Source organism: Onychomys torridus, chromosome 11 (genome assembly GCF_903995425.1).
Source record: "Onychomys torridus chromosome 11, mOncTor1.1, whole genome shotgun sequence".
Classification (NCBI taxonomy): Eukaryota; Metazoa; Chordata; class Mammalia; order Rodentia; family Cricetidae; genus Onychomys; species Onychomys torridus.
The window spans coordinates 21,177,122-21,195,200 of record NC_050453.1 but is presented as its reverse complement, the minus strand read 5'-3'; the positions used below and the strand labels follow the sequence as shown (position 1 = coordinate 21,195,200).

At 39.3% G+C, this 18,079-nt stretch overlaps 1 protein-coding gene across 1 annotated transcript; it reads left to right on the top strand.

Annotated features, from left to right (window-relative positions):
- The first annotated feature begins 8,855 nt into the window (after positions 1 to 8,855).
- LOC118592827 (olfactory receptor 6N2-like) lies at positions 8,856 to 9,847 on the top strand. The gene has a single exon (XM_036201931.1). It carries the CDS (start codon positions 8,869 to 8,871, stop codon positions 9,811 to 9,813), a length of 945 nt encoding a protein of 314 aa, XP_036057824.1. The 5' UTR covers positions 8,856 to 8,868; the 3' UTR covers positions 9,814 to 9,847.
- Positions 9,848 to 18,079: the final 8,232 nt, after the last annotated feature.

Sequence of the window (18,079 nt, the reverse complement as noted above, 5' to 3'; positions counted from 1 at the left end):
CTAGGACATAGTCTAATATACCCAGGGTCTTACAGACTCCAAACCCTTCAGAAGCCAAAGACTTGCGGTCCTGAGGTTTCAGATTGGAGGTTTGCCATTCTAGGTTTTAGTCACCAACTGCCAGCCATGTACTTGGAAGTTTTTATAGTCTACAGCTTCTGGAAGCAGCAGGTGAAAGACAGCAGCAAGCACACAGTGCCTTTACGATGCTGGGACCTTGAGAGTGTCTAGCGTCACGGCTTTTTGGCTAGGGTGCTGGAATTCTTAGCACTTAAGGATTGACCGCTGTCTGGAAGGAACCCAGTTGTCTCAGATTCAGCTCTTCCTAGCCTCGGCATCTTTATCTCTGACTTTCTTATTTCAGCCCCAGATGCTCTCTGGATTTCTCCAGCTGCTCTTTTATTACAACCACCACGGCCACCAATACTGTCACCTCCGCCACTCTGTCTTCATCACTGTCTTCTTACGTTTTTTTGGTGTTGCCAGCTCAGCTCATTCTACCAGTGAAAAACAAAAGGCGAGAAAAGGCCATTTGAGAGAAGCCTTTGATTGAGCCGAGTGTTGCAGTAGCGTGGATTAAACGGGGTGTGGGGAGAGGCTTTTCCACATACTTCCAAATGGAACTGATTTCCTGCTTATATAGACAGAAGATAATTTGCAGTGATCAAGACACATCATCAAGCAACTGAAAGACTGCCTTTGCACCAATCAAGGCACGGTACTTTAATGCAAATGAGAAATTGTACTTCCTCCAACCACAGCTGTTTATCCATGCAAATAAAGGGTTGTGTTTGGTGGTAGATTCTAGACTTTTGCTGGGCCATGAGGAGAGATGCTCTCACTAGGTCTAGTGCCGATTGTCATAGTAGAAAGATAAATGTGTAGATGCAGGACAAATACATCAAGAGTTATGGACTTGGAAGAAGTAGAGGAACAGAAAAAGAAGAGGTCATATTCAGGGCAATAAAAGTGTTCCATAAGATACTATAATGGTAGACATGTGTATTACACATTTCTCCCAAACTACAGAATGTATAACACAAAGAGAAAACTTTAACGGGAATTATGTGTTTGGCTAATAAAGACTTATCAGTATTAAACCCATGTTCATTGGGGACAGCAAATTTCTCATTGCGGTGAGAAATGGTGAGAGCGAGGGAGATGGTACATGTGTTGGGGCAAAGGATATACTGGAACTTTAATTTGGACACCATTCATTCATTTTAAATTATCTATCTATCTATCTATCTATCTATCTATCTATCTGACTATCATCTATCATCTCTCTTGTGTGTATGCTACTTACCTATCTATACATCTACCTATCTACCCACTGTTCTATCATCTATGATCCATCTATCATTTATCTGTCATCTATCTATCTATCTATCTATCTATCTATCTATCTATCTATCTATCCTCTCTCTCTCTCTCTCTCTCTCTCTCCCTCTCTCTCTCTCTCTCTCTCTCGTGTGTGTGTGTGTGTGTGTGTGTGTGTGTGTGTGTGTGTGTGTGCAGGTACATGCATGCTCTGGCATTCATGTGGAGGTTAGAGACAGCTTTCCTGCTACTTTATTGAATCAGCATATTTAACTCAGGTAATCAGGTCTGTGAGTAAATGTTTTTATTCACTGAGTCATCTGTCTAGCCCTGGCACCATTTTCAATGAACCTAAAAGTCCTACAAACAACAAAGATAAATAAACAAAAATGACATTATCAAATTTAAAGGTAACTCATTTTTTGCAGTAAAACATATAAAAGACCTTTATTTTCTGTGTGACATGAGACCTGTATGATTGCCTATCTGTTAAGTAATTTAGTAGTGTGAGGAATGCCACAGTGAAGAAGATAGGACCTGAATAGCAATTGAGCTTATTTTCCATCCAAAACTTTAGGAAGTAATTTCACATGTCATGAACCTTCCTTACAACTCATCAAGACAGGATTGCATTAACTGAAACATCACAGCCTCTAGCAAGGTTTTCCTTCCAGGAGGGGTATGGCATTAGCACATCTTAGTCTGTTGGCCCTGACCAAACTGCAGTTCATATAGCTGGAGAGAGATGGATCTCTGAATAGACATGAGTCTAGATCATGTCACAAATTATGAGTATTTTTGATGTGTCAGAGGTCCTACCTCTTTCATAGTTTAATGACTTCTAAAGACTACTCTGAGTATACATAACTGAGGACTTCTAGGCTTTTAGTCATTCATTGAACTCATCTTTAACATGATACTTTTAAGATTTAGAAATCATCTCTTGTGTTTGGAATTAGATTCACTTATGCTAATAAAAATAATAGATGTCAGCAAAATTAGGTTTCATTCCTGAAGCAGTTTATTGTATGTTCACGTAAATTATTTTACAAAATCTTCCCATTGGTCTTCCATGTGACTGCTGCTTTTAGCTTGCAAATGAGGCCAAAACGAATTAAGTGAATTATATAAATGTTTTTAAATTGATGAAGTATGGGATTGGAATTAAAGTGTAGGGGTTTTGACTGAATATTCTATAATATTATTCACTTGTGAATTTTACTTTTCAGGAGCACCCAAGAGCCATAATAAACAGGTACGTGTACAGACAAGTAGGAGTGTAAAGATAGGCAATGATTGGAATCCTTGTTGTTATAAAAGACAGTGAACTTTCATAAAAGAGGCAGCATATAGCATGTTCTAAAGGAGCAAAAATAACACAAAAATAGTTTAATGTGCTTGATTTACATGGCACCCCCCATGTGTGTAATCAAGAGTCAACCTATTGAATTTGATTTGACTCTTTTGTTGCTAGTGCCTTGATATTAGGATGAGATTATTTTCACCACGCTTACTTTGTATTCTATACCATTTATCATAGTTTAGAATTACAGTTCAAAACACCATAAAAGTCATGGAGTTAAATCACTCTCATGTATTAAAAGGTTGAGGTGAGGGAAGATCTGTGGCATTTTATACTGGAGTTAGCTAGTGGTAAAGTTTGGATTCAAACCTAGGCCTGGATGTCAGTCTAAGCCAACATATTACCTACTGTACATATAAGAAACAAATTATGATTTGGGAAAAGTCTCTGCAGAAGGGACTCTGACATAGTCTTAACCTAAAATAGCATCTTTGACATCTTGGCCTATGTTCCCATGATCCTAATTAGGACTAATTGAAGGAATCAAAAGGAGACAACAAGGGCCTCCCCAAAGCTTCCTACTATGACACCCCTGTACTGGTGGTCTCTGAAGAGAAAAAAATGATAATTACTGAAGTTGAGGCTTTGGGTCATTAATTAGACATAGGCTTCCTCCTGGGAACCATTTCTCCTGCTCTGTCTTCTCCCTTCCCCAGCTCAATTAGGCAACTCGTTTGTTTTCTCATTAGGAAACTTGTTAGTGTTTCACTCTGTTCCCTTGAGTTTCTCTGTAGGAAAGTTTTGTGGGAGGATTTCTGAAGCTGTTTAAGGTCTGTGTCTCCTGCTTCCCTGTGAGACGTATGTTCCAACAGGATGTGTTACATCCATTGCCAGCAGTGGGGTCAAAGTTCCTTGTCTTGAAAACAGGACATGAAAACAAATGGTTGGTGTGGCTAGAGATAGGGATGGTTAAGGCAACTTCCTGAGATCTGCTGAAAAAGAGGGAATATTGAACAGTTGCTTTAGACACTTAGCTTAAACATTTCCAGGACCATTACCTGCTATTGAGGCTTTGAACAGAGAGGCGGGTGCATTCTGGTCTCTCCTCTCTATGTCTGGAATTTCTATAGTCCCTGAACATTGGTGCAGCTTTTTATTGTCCATCAAACACTTATTTTAGTGGCAGTTCACTGAGAGAGAGAGAGGTCATGATAAATGCACAGCTTCATTTGTCATTTATAGAATAGACATCTGGAGCTCCAGCTACTTACCCATACTAGACACTGAGTATACTAGAAGGACGTTCAATTAAGATTCGATGAAGTGCTATTTTTAACTGTCCATTCTTTAAGCCCATTTAGACCAGCCATCAGGAATTTAACCAGAATATTTATTACCATCAACTCTCCAGTAATAGGGGCAATATCATCTATACACTAAAGTGGCTGTATTCACGAGGACACAGAGCCTTAGGAAGACCCCAGAATTATTATAAGATTAGAGAGAAAGTGATGTCTCTTGTGTTAATGGACTGGTTCTGAGAGTGGAAAAAGTGTATTCTGGACAAAAAATTATAGGGAAGACAGGAGATGAGCTCGGTAATTAGAAATATTCCATAGTGAATAGCATACGTAAGGGTTAAGCATGGTACTTTAAAGATATTGGATTGGGAAGATGTCAGAGTCCATCAGTTTCTTCATCCTCTGGCCATCACCACTATCTGAGGTTTCACTCAACACCACTGTCTAGGCCTGAGTCCGCATTCCTGGGGTCTTAGTCTTGCTAACTGTTTCCATGTTGAAAATAGATTGAATTCTTTCCAAACTGTATCCAGGCCTAGTATCTATCCCAAGTAGGCCTGTGTCCCACTTTCCTTCAGATTTGGTGAGCCACTGCTGCACAGTCCTAGCAACATGTAAACCCATCTGTCATACATAGAGATGAAATAAGACACCCCCAGAAAACATTAACTCCTCTGTTTTCAAACAGACAGATGAACAGATCACATATGAAGGAACACATGTAAAATTATAAACACAAGGTGAAAACATACAGAAATAGGAAGTAGAGGCTGGAGCTTAACAATTCTGCCCACCTGGTTTCCTCACCACGTTTTTTCTCTGACATGACTTGCTTCAGCTCTCTCACTTTTCTGATGACAGAAGTGAAGACCAAGGAGGGAATATGAACTTCTAAAAGACCCAGAGCTCCTAGAACAGACAGAACTTGGCAGAGACAGACCACCCTCTGAGCCTTGAATACTCTCTATAAAATTAATTTTATATTTGGTCTATAATGGCTTTAATTTCTGTATTATATCAGCATGTGTCCATTTTTTTTAAGTTTATTTATTTACTTACTTAATTATTTGTGGCATGTATATGTGTGTGCACATGTGTGTGTGTGTGTGTGTGTGTGTATACATGTGGAAGTACATGCTGCTTGTGTATGTGCTTCTGAGCACATGTGAACATCAAAAAACAACTTGCAGGAGTTGGTTCTCTCCTTCTACCATGTGGGTCTTGGAGATGAGATTCAGGTTTTCAGGCTCAGCAGCAGATGCTGTTACCCACTGACCCACCTCTTTAGCCCATTTTCCAGTGTTACATTCCTTTACACATTCTTTCTAAAAGACAGTGCCAATTGTTTAAAGTAAATAAAGAAGTAGTTCTGAACTTCACACAAAGGCACACACATGCATCCTTGCATGAATTTGGCAACCTCTGCTCTTCTATTGCGACATTCTTGGCCTCCTTATATCTCTCTCTGCAAAATACATGATGGGTGTGGACGACTTTTCAGATTCTTTTCACTTTAAGAAAATTTGGTTCTGTGATTGCAACACTGTTTTGAATGTATGACCTTAAGTATGCTAGATAAGCCCTTTACCTCTGAGATCTCTTTCCAGCCCAACCTTCCTTTAAAATGGAAGGACTCAGTGTAGGCCTAGCCAAATGGGCAATATTTGAATATGCCAAAGGGATGGAAATATGTCCATACATATCCAGGTTTTCCTCCTTTTCGTTAAAAAATTCTGGACAAAAACATGAACCTCTTCTGAAATATGTTTCCTTACCCTTAAAACATGATAAAACTCCCATAGAGATGAAAAGAAATGAAATATGCAAAGTGACTAATTGTGGCTTAAGAGGGTTTCTAGGTGTAATAGATCCCCTTTTCTCTAGATGCAGAGCATATAGTGTTTAGAGATGGGGTTTTAACATCATTTTCCAAGGTACAATCATTATCTTTAATAGTTTCCCCCCAATGTCTGAATTTTTCACTCATCTTTCTCACTTGTGAAATGTGGACAATAGATAAATTGAGAGAATTCTTGTGTTAAAGTATTTTGCAAATGTAAAGCACATGGAAAAGTATATATCCATATGAGAAAGACACTACTTGAAATTTCTTACATATACATTCCATAAAAGGGATTCTTACCTAGTTTACATATATCTCATATTTATAATGTAAAGGGCAATCAAGGGAGTAGTATTCAAGTAGATCATTTCCTTGGGACCAAGGCATTTAGTGAAACCCTGGGCATCCTTGTCATTCTTTTTACCTTTGTGAAATAGAGACCATAACTTTCTTTTCTCCTTACTTTTTGTCTTTCTAATTGTAGTTATCTTAACCTGTCTTTATTGAGAAGTAATTGTGAAGAAAACAAAATACTACCCAAGCACACTCCTTGGTGATAGTCAAAAGAGGTACTGACCATCTCTTACATCAAATTAATTCATCACTAGGGTCTGTGCTCAGTGAAGAGCATGAGGAACTTGCAGTCTTAGTATGGAGTATTCAGCAGTCACCCCACAACTCAAGGAAATATATACTCATCACTGATTACTAGAGCAGGACACAATGTCATCACACTAATGTGAATTTTAAAGTGAGCACAATCATAGCAGTAGATAATATGCTTATTATTTTTAATAATCAAAACAATACACAGAAGGTAATATGAACAAGTGTTTCTCCCACTCTCAAACCTAGTTTCTCCCTCTCTGTGCTTTGACACACACCATACTCATAGAAAAAAATTAACAGCGTTTCTTTCAACTCTCCAGTATTTTCTTTAGTGAAAGAAAATTAATGTAAGTATTTATATACATCCTGGAAGATTTGTGCTTATCATTTCAAGAAGGGCATTCTCATTTTGATAAAAAGCTCCTTAGTTATCTCCTAGTTTGTTCTATTTAACCAACAAATATTGTGGAGCTCTTGGATTGCTTCTGGTCTTTTCCAATTATAAATAAGACCAAAAGGAAACACATTCATATGTGTGTATACTATTCACACACATATTGAAGATGAATTCCTAGAAATAGGATAACCTGGTTTAATGAAAATGAGTATGTAGTTTACATAAGTATTGCTAATGTTTCATTCAAAATATGTTATCTTATATTCCTATACACAATGCATGAAAAAATACCTGCTTGATTTCCATCTTCCAAATAAAGTATGTTTGTAAACTTCTAGGTCTTTGTCAAAGTCAAATAATGAGAGAACTATCACAATGTAGCTCTAGACTGAACACACCTCATTTTGAGTTGCTTTGCAATCCTTTCACATGTACATATTCCATGTTGTTTTAAGTCTCTATTTAAAGTTCACGTCTCATGCTACAAATTAAACTCCTTGAGGAAAGGAATACTGTCCTCTGTACCAGCTTTACCCTAGTACAGAGTATGGATAACAGAAAGTGGTCCATATAGATTTGATGAATGAGTACTTCTTGTAACAATGGTTTAGCTGCATCCTATAAACAACACTTTGAACTTTGGTTCACATTTTTTCCTTAGGAAATAATATTATGAACAAATATGCTGATAAAAATGATATTTAGATTAAAAACTCAAATTCACTATAACATTATTTTACACAATTATTCATCTCTTCCTTTGAAATCATTTCCTACAGCATTAGTATTGATTGTCTCTTACTGGAGCATGAATTTATTGATGAAGTCTTCACCACTCGGTGAAAAATGAAGAAAAATTATCTGAGAAATAGAACTGGTGTGTTTTACTTCTCTCTGCCCAATTCCTTTCTCCATAGGGACTTGTACCGAGAGCTCATCACACTCACAGCTCCAGGGAGCACCCAACAAAGAACCTCTGGGAAGGTGGCATTTCTAGGAGCATTAGATATAAGTAGACAGAGCAAGAAACTGCTCTGAGGAGGATGCTACAGGTTCTAATGCCATCAAGGGGTCAGGTAATGGGTGAAGTTGGTAAAGAGGATGTGAGATTATCAGAATAGAATTAGGCAAGAGCTTTGACCTTTCCTAGGGAGTCCTCTCGGGTGTGGGAAGAAAACTCAAGTAAAATTAGACTTGATGCCCACAAAACTAACAATCATTTCCCAATAACCAAGGGAGTTCAGAACATCTAAGAGTTTTAGGAACCAACTACCAAGTCTTTCTATTCTTCCTTTTAGGGAAGAGGAAGTTGGTTAAGTGAAAAATCCCCCAGTTCAGAGTGTATATCTGGGGTGTGTCAGAGCAAGGGCATGCAGCCAGTTTCTGGCTGCTGCAGTCTGTTTCTGGCCTGGGGATTCTGACTCATGCTTTCCTTCTTTGATAATTCCTGATACCTATCTCTCATGAAGACTCAGTTTTAGAAAGTACAGTCTGAGTGCTGAGTGAATAATCATTGGATACCGTGGGCCTGATATTTTAGGGGATATTCTTGGAGGGTCTGCCCCATTATCATGCCTAGATCACCTGATCTTTATACATACCAAAATAGTCGATGAAGACTTCCTGGGAGAGGACACAATAACCACCTTTTTGTGGCAATCCTTCCTTCACAACAGCACAGTACTTCTGGTTATTTTAGTTTTATAAACTAGATGCACAGAGTCCTCGGAAAAGACAGAGGTCATAAGAGAGGCAGCAGTAGAAAAGATCTCTCGCTCTCTCCTTTCATTGATAGTGGGATAGGGGAGAATTGAGTTGTGTACTAGAACATACAAAGACTAAACAAGGTCAGGAGTCTTCGTTTCTAGTTCCAGCCCAACCGATGTTGTGGCATACAGCCAATCATTTCACCCTGGGTGGGGGAAGGGAGAGACTGCCATTCTGCTATGGAAACATAAGGGATTTAATTAGATAATGTCCAAGGTCAGCCATGTGCTCACGGTTGTTATTCTTGGCTCTAGGAATGTTTCATGAATAGATGGAGGACCCTGAAGTAGTTCAACTTGCATCTTAACTCCCCCTCCTCCTGGGAATCATGGACCATGTTAACCACACCTGGACCCAGACTTTCATTCTCGCTGGTTTTACTCCCACGGGCACTCTGCGACCTCTTGCCTTCCTTGGGACCCTGTGCATCTATCTCCTCACACTTGCAGGGAACTTATTCATCATTGTCCTTGTTCAAGCAGATTCAGGACTGTCCACTCCCATGTACTTCTTTATCAGTGTCCTCTCCTTCCTGGAACTCTGGTATGTCAGCACCACAGTGCCCACCTTGCTCCATACCCTGCTCCATGGACATTCACCCATCCCATCAGCTGCATGCTTTGTCCAGCTGTATGTCTTCCATTCCTTGGGCATGACTGAGTGCTACCTGTTAGGTGTCATGGCTCTGGACCGCTACCTGGCCATCTGTCGCCCACTCCACTACCATGCTCTCATGAGCAGACAGGTACAGCTGTGGCTAGCAGGAGCCACTTGGGTGGCTGGCTTCTCAGCTGCCCTGGTACCTGCCAGTCTCACTGCCACTTTACCCTATTGCTTGAAAGAGGTAGTCCATTACTTTTGTGACTTGGCACCACTAATGAGGTTGGCATGTGTGGACACAAGCTGGCATGCTCAGGTTCATGGGGCAGTGATTGGTGTGGCCACTGGGTGCAATTTTGTCCTCATCCTGGGACTTTATGGGGGTATTCTAACAGCTGTGCTGAAGCTGCCTTCAGCTGCCAGTCGTGCCAAAGCCTTCTCCACTTGTTCTTCCCACATGACCGTAGTGGCCCTGTTCTATGCTTCTGCTTTTACTGTATATGTGGGCTCGCCTCAGAACAGACCGGAGGGTACTGACAAGCTTATTGCTTTAGTGTATGCCCTTCTGACTCCGTTCCTAAACCCCATCATCTATTCCCTTCGCAACAAAGAAGTGAAAGAGGCTGTGAGAAGGACCAGCGACAAGATCAGGAGTTTGCTGAGGGAAGCCTGATTATCTCTTTGGGCGTTACCCACACTCTGGGCACACGCAAGCATCAACTGGTTTGTTAATCATTTTGCAGAATCAAAATAAATGCCAGTAAGATTACCACTGAGTTTAGCACTCACTATGCTGCACAGACCCACTCTCTTAGACCAACCAGAGGTAAAGCAGGTAGAGGGAAATCCTTCCCAATCTGATGATGAAGAAATGCCACAGCAGATTAAAAACTTGCATAGAGACAATATTTTAGTGGCATTTATGACTTTGAATTTTGTAGTGGGACATATATAAGAAGGAGAACAGTGAAACACATTCACCCAGTACCTAGTCCCTGCCAAGGCTTTCATGCTGTCATTCTAACTAAAAGACCACCCCCAAGTGGGTATCTGATGGCTCAGGAGTCACAGATCTCTTAAGTACAGTGGATGAAGTAAACAGATGTGAGGACAGTGAAATAAGGGCAATTAAACCCCGCAGCAGCCTCTGTGGTCAACACGTGATCCCAACGGCACTTAAAAGGCAGAAAACGAGTGGCAGAAACAGCACAGTGAGAGCACGTGTGGGGGTTGATGTGGAGCAGACAGCTCCCAGCTGGTTGAGTCCAGTCATCTTGAGTCACAGTACCGAGCCAGCTCAGGATGGTGTGACTTTCGGGATGGGTGGCAGGAGACGACTACAATTGTTCACCTCATCACTTATGGGACAAGGGTCGTGGAGTTGAGTCTGTTGTCTGAGCTGTCTTTCAGTATTGAGGATTTTTTTCCTTAGAATAAATTTGAAGCCATACTTTACAGGAGGAGCAGAAAAAGAACATCACAGGTATCACAGAAAAGACATGCGTGTACACAGTACACAAACCTGTGGTGTCAGGCCCCAGCTTCTGCTCAGAGTTTGACAATCCTGCTCCCTTTAGCCTCTACGCTTAAGAGATTTGTGAATTCTGAACCCACCAGTTAGCCACTTCGGGATGGTCTGATAATCAGAATGACAGAACCAAAGACTTGGCAAAGACTAGGTACTGTGTGAATGTGTCTCATTTTTCTCATGCTTATATATGCCCCACTACAAAAATAAAAGCAATGAAATTTTTTAATACTCCTCACATCAGGATCAGAATTTATTATTTCCCTATATACACAGATATGTGTGAATGTGTGTGTGTGTGTGTGTTGTGTTGTATATGTGTGAGTTGAGTTGAACCTGTACCCCAGCTTGGCTTGAGATTCACTGCATACACTAGACAGGCCTTAAACTCAATATAGTGCTTCAGCCTATTACACACATTAAAACAGCTGTTCAGTCATGCCTACCCTAAAACTCACGTTAAGACCTTCATCACATCCCACTGGCTGAGGGGTATTATTTCACGATTGTCACAACACAATTAGAAGAATTACTGGAATTGCCATCAAGAACCAGATTCAACCAGATGTTGTCCAGATGTCTAGCTGACCTTGGCAGGGTCACCTCACCCTCATCTCTGTGTAAGAAATCTGAGTGGCTGGCAAGGAATGGCTACTCATGTTCTTTCCAGCTGAGGGAGTTTCGATTCTAGGATTGCAACACTTTTCAAAAGCATTGTCTGATCCAGGCCCAGCAGAGCATATTCTGAATATCCTGAAGAAAGAAAAATTATTGGTCAAACTCCCTGGGTTTTTTTTCCTATTTAGTGGAGAAAAAAATAACTGCTTACTGACTTCTCTTTGTCTTAAAATGTCTCTGCCTCAATTTTCTTAATCTGTAAAATGAGTGCAGTAATAGGATCTTAGGAACTACATAAATGTTGATCATTATCCAACATTTCCCACATCCATTTTTGCAACAAGGATTTACTTACTTGATAATGCTTAGCTATACACATATCTCGCATCTGTGGGGTGTTATGCAGCATATTTGATTCATTCCAATTACGTATTTCCTTCTGAGCTGTGTCCAAAGTCCTCCTTATATAACTGGAGGAGTCTTACATGACCATTAACCCTATGCTCTTTCAGTGCTGGGACACAGCACTCCATTCTGCTGGCTATTGTTTGAGACCCCCATCCTTTCTCTTCTTATGTATCTAACTTCATGTAGGACTGTGACTTCAAAGGAATTGTTTTCTGTGTTGTCAGCACTAAAGAACTGCTCAGAGTTTTTCTTCCTGGCAGTGGCTTGCATCACTTTAGTTATTAACTTGTTGGCATCCATTCCTATGGGGTTCATGCTCTATAGTAGGATACGGATGCTTACATATCTACTGTGGAGCTAGAAGTAGTCATATAACAACTGAGGAAAGCAATGATATTACACCATGGATTTTTATTCACTTATTTTTGAAGAACGAATGAGTAAGTGAATAAATAAACAGACTTTTAAGAATCAAATAAGTGTGGTAGACATTATATTGCTATCCTTTAACTCTATCAGGAAAAACAAATGCCTTTCATAAATCCATTCAGAACTCCAAACTACCTTTGCTTTTCATTATGCATCTGCTTTATCTCCAAACCTCCTTGAGTCTTTCCCTTTATAACATAGAGTTGAAGCTATTCTTACACAGTACTTTTCAAAGTATATAAACAACATTACATAGTTTTGTATAGTGCTACTGGGTCTTCATCCCTTCTGCAGGCTCTATGAATGGCCAGATACTACCTCAGGGAATTGGAATCTCTCGGGTTGTCTCTGGCAGGAAGTGGCTGTATATTTCATTTTGTACTACAAACAGCATTAGATTTTATAAGTGCCTAATGTGAAGTATGGAGCTAAGTATCCATGCTTACTCTTGGCCACTTCTCCCATGATGAGTTCTGGATAATGACTCTAATAGAACAGACAGTATGAAGAGGTAGGGACTAAATAGTACACTTCACTTGCACTATACTTGCAGTAAGCCCAGCATTCCATCATGCAGGATATTTGTACTTTGTTCTAACTCTCGTACAGTAGATAGTGAAGAAACATGCAATTAGTAAGAAATCTGGACACTGAATGCAAACTTGCTCAGTTATTTTGCAGAATGACCTATGACTACAAGATATCATTTTCCTATTTATTGGGTACATTTTAACTACACCTAATGCTATTTTTGTAACCTTTATGCTGTGAAATAATCCTTCTTTACACTGTGAATATGTATTACTCTCATTGGTTAATAATGAACTGACTGGCCTATAGCTGGGCAGGAAGAGACTAGGTAAGAGAGTCAGAGTAGGATTAACGCTGGGAAGGAGGTGGGTAGAGCTGGAGGAGTTGCCAGGAGACACAGAGGGAGCAAGACATGCTAGAAGACAGATAAAGCCACCAGCCACATGCCAGTACATAGACTGGTAGAAATTAGTTAATTTAATTTGTAATAGCTAGATAGCAATAAGTCTGGTCTATTGGCTAAGCATTTGTAATTAATATAAGCCTCTGTGTGGTTACTTGGGACTAGTAGCCACAAAAGAAAACTCCACCTACAAATGGCACCCAATGTTCAGGGCCATGTACATCCACATGAAGCCTAAGAAAGGACTCTAAACACATAAAAACAGAGTCAAGTGTGACGTCTTGGTAACTGCCTTTCCCGGGTAGACTCTGTTTGCACAGCTCCTTGAAGAGATGGCTTCCTTGCTCAGTGCTAATGGCAAAAAATGGGCATGATTCTTTTAAGAGACCTTTAATGGGGTTTATGAACAGCAGGATACACAATACTTGGTGGCATCATGGACCCAAAAACTCCCCAGAATTGGGGCAGTAGATGTGGCTCTCACTCCAGTACCTAAGCTATGAAGCTAGGCTCTCAGGGAACCAATGGGGCAGAGCCAGCCTCCAAAGTAGAGGCTTTGGTCCTATCCATGCCATTTAACAGTTTAAAGGCTCACGTGGTTAGAAAAGGATTACAGATATGCAATAAAGAGAGATTCGTAGGAAAAAATGTCTAAGTGGGTTACAGTGTGTTTGAAAATATACATAGGCTTAGGAAAAAAAGAACATATGTAATAAAAGTCCTTAAAAGTAATATAAAAGAAATCAGCCGCATAAAGATGAAAAATACACAAAAAGTCTGGATCCTATATGTTATTGTGTTGTTTTTAAATTTTTGGCTGCTAAAAGACACTGGATTATGAAAGCTGATAGATTAAACCAACCTATACACTTTAAAAATGTCTTAACTTCAAAATTTAAGTCAAAAGGTGTGTTACGTTGGGGGAGATGTTTTGCTTTTGTTTCCATAGGAAATGAGAAGCTGTGGATTCATTTTGGGTTAAGGAAAATCAGGTTTGATCCAAGAAGACCCCTGCAATCCTGCCTACAGACATAAAGAAATGAAACTAAAAGAACTACAAAACACATAATGTATATTCTACCTGCTCAAACACATAACAAAAAATCATCTTTGACTGACTTGTATACAATGCACAGTCTATATGTGTATTAGTGCAGATATGTATATTATCTTTACAAGTTTATGTATTTTGAGAGCAAGGCAACCAAACAGCAATGAAAATGGATGGCCCAGGTGATCCACCATCCAGAACCACTTCAAGGCTGCTGGATGAGATAGTCCAGCCTCACAAACTATTCCAGCCAACACCTAACAATTATTCTGATTTTCTCAAGGTTCCTCCAAAGATTAGCAATGCCCCCAAACAACAGGAAGTAGTTTAGAGAACTACTTCCACATTCCCAAAATGGGCTATGGATGTTTATTGTCATTTAAAGGGAGTTGGTTAAAAGTTGTTATTGGTCATGGTTTAAAAAAAAAAACAAAACAAAACAAAAAAACAAAACAAAACAAAAAAACTAAGCAAAAGAGTTAAATTCAAATATCTCTTTTTAAAGAAAAAAGGGGAAGGATATAGAAATGATAGGATAAAAAGGAAAATTATTTTGTCTCTACAGTGTTGTGAACTTTGCAATAAACATGTCTTTTTCATCTGTTCTCTGATTCATCCCTATTTACTCAGCCATTTAATGTGATTGGAAATCAAAAGCAATCTTCAGATTCAATGCTATCCCAATAAAAATTTCAGCACACTTCTGAACAGAGAGTTCCTAATAGAATGAATACAAATATCTAATAAGCATTTTCAAAATGTTCAACATCAGCTATCCTGGAAATATAATTTAAAACTACTTTGAGATGTTGTGGCATAATCTTTTTGTATACTGTGAAGATGTATCTCTGCTAAGACACCTTCTGATTGGTTGACCAACAGCCAAGTAGGAGAGGATAGGTGGGACTTCTGGGGAGAAAGCGGAACTGGGGAATGTTGGAAGACATTGCTAGCTGGTCAGAGGTCACAGCTTGGTGGACTTATGGGATGTCATACTCTTAAAGAAAACTGACTCTCCTACTCCATAAAGCTATGAGTTAGTTGCCAATGACCTCAGCTAAGAGGAAGACTTCATGCTCACCTCTCCTCTCTGTGCTACAATTTGGTTTGACTTGTTCTTACACAAGTCTTATGCACGTTGTCATAAATGATGTGAGTTCATGTGTATCTGCCATACTATGTCCAGAAAACAATTTGGTGTGTATATCCACCACATTTGGCTCTTATGATTCTTCTTACTCTTCCTCAATGTTCCTAACCTTATTAAAGGTTATTCACTTCTAATTTCTCACAGGCATGTGCTATTTTTTTGAAAATGTACTAATGATCTGGTGAAATTTGGGCATATTCTATCCTGTCTCACTTAAAAAAATTTATATAGAAAATTTTGAAAGCCATTCTTTGCTCCAGATTACAACTTGATGGTATACACTACTCTTCTACTTGATGCTAGATAGTTCTACCACTTCTATGCTAGGTATTTGTATCTCATGACCTAAGAGACACAGGGTACGGAGTGTACAATCCACTCAGTTAATATCATGCTTTCAGACGTGCAAATGGAGATATCCCTTTAAATGTAGAAATTACATGACAATTCTTCTCAGAGCTTGGCTGACAGAAGAGGAATGAAGGAGGACAAATATGACATGAAGGGAAAGAGAAACTCAGAGTATTAACCTTGCTTCTCTGAGGACAGCCCTGTTATTAATTTAAGGGTTTGGATAAACCGTGGTCCCTTGTTTAAGACTGTAGAAGATACAGCATTGTATTAAAGGACTGCTTACAAATGTCTATCCCAGTGAATAGTTGGGTATTACTAAGGAAGTAAGATATAGAATCTGACCATCATGAGTTCTATTAGCACTTAGAAACAATGTATGTTTTATGTTTTGGCCTCCAATGCTATGCTTTCCATAGGAAACTTTTACAATTTCAGGGACTTATTATTTTCTATACACTTAATGTGATCTGTTTCATTTTTTTCTTTTTCCAGTGTAATATTTTTGTTAGTTGTTTGGGAGAGTCACATAATACACCCCAATCACAGTCATTTCCCAGTCCTCCCAGGATCACACTCCTATGCTTGTGACCTCCTCCCAGAAAAAAAGAAGAAAGAAAAAGATATATCAACTCTATTTTCTGTTGCTCATATACTCAATGGACATGGTCAAGCTCCCAGTGACCATTCCTTTTAAAAAAAACTGAGTCCTTCCACATCCTTACCCCCACCAGAAGCTATCAACTATAAAGAGATACAATTCAGCATCCCATCACAATTTTAAGAGTTCTCTTCAATGGCTTCATGTCTAGACTTTTTATTTGCAAGGAGGGGTGGTCCCTCACCAAAACTCTTCTGCTGTTGCCCCAAATCATAGAGATCCTGTAACTATGGTTCTCCTCCCTTCGTGAGCTATTTCTTAATGTAATACATTATTTCTTTCTCCTAAGGTTAATTTAACAACTACTCTGAAGAGTCTCTTGCTCTGAATTTTTTAAAAAAGTACCTTTAGATCAATGAATAAGTCAAATGCTTCACACTCAGTGGGTAAATGTAATTATTCTGATATTTATCTGGACTCTGAATCTATCCAAGTACACACTTGGAGATAATACTCAGCTGAGATCAAACAGATACTGATATAAGGAGTTTTGGGGAAAAAATGAGAGTGGAAATGTTTTGTGAAAAACGAATTTTTTCTTATTAAGATGTTCAGGGTAAAATGGTGTACTGGATTGAGTACTGGTAGCAATCCTGCTGATGGGGATTTAAAATACAGCATTTAGAACAGTATTTTAGGAGAGCTGGAGAGATTGCTCAACAGTTAAGAATAATTGCTGCTCTTACAGAGGACCTGAGATTAAGCCCCAGCACCCATCTCTGCAGCTCACAACTGCCTTTAACTCCAGCTCCAGATGATCTGATGCCCTCCTCTGGCCTTTGTAGACACCTGCATGCCTGCACACATAAACATAGGCACACACATTCACAATACTCATAAATCAATCGTTTTAAAAGTAAAATAAAACCTGGAATATTATTTTAAATAGTTGGTAAGCAGTGTTTGGAACAATGAACTTATTGTGGCCACTGTAGTGTCAGGTGATGGTAGGAGGAATGAAGGTGGAGATATTCAGAACAAAAGGAATGATTCCTATGAGGATTAGGTCATTAGACAGCAAGGCAAATAGTGGTGAATAATGACAAATCTCCTGGCAAATGGGGTTTTTAAGAGGCAATCCATTTCTGGGTTCCCTATGTTGTTATTCTCCATGCAAAAATGAAGATATGAGAGTTGGGTTATTTCTTTACTGACATGTTATATGGTCATTACGAAAAGGCAGTATCCCTGGGATTAGACTTCAGAACTCCAAAGCAAAGGTTACAGGACTAAGTTGTTTGAGAGGCATGTCTCATCTGACTCACTACTCTGAGTCTAACTTCTTGGCCCAGGGGGATCCATCCTGAGAGGCAGTCATGGCAGCCCCAGGGAACATTTATTAAGGAGTTTCTTGGAGACCTGCAGTTCCAGGAGCATGGACTATAAGTAAGGAAGTGTCTTGGGACAGAAGTGATATCAAGAAGGACGAGACTAGTTCTACTATAACCAAAGCAGTAAGGTAATGGTTGGCGGTGGCACAGAAGAGGTAAGAGTGGCTGAAGAAGAGAAATAAGGAACAGCTTTGATCTTTCCTGAATAATTTCCCTTGGAGTATGGGAGTGGCAATCTAGGGATATTAATGTAGACTTTCCATTTCCATACTAACACAACACACATCAATTAATGACTGGAGAATCACATAGTGGTAACTTACAATGAGCTTCATGAACCTCTAACTTAAACTTCTTCATTTAAAAAAGTTCAAACAAAGAGGAGGCAGTGATCTGAACCAATGTTTGCTTTGAGTTGGTAGTAAAACAAATTTAGAAATATAATTCCTGAAAAAAGGTGCTATGTGTACTACCTCAG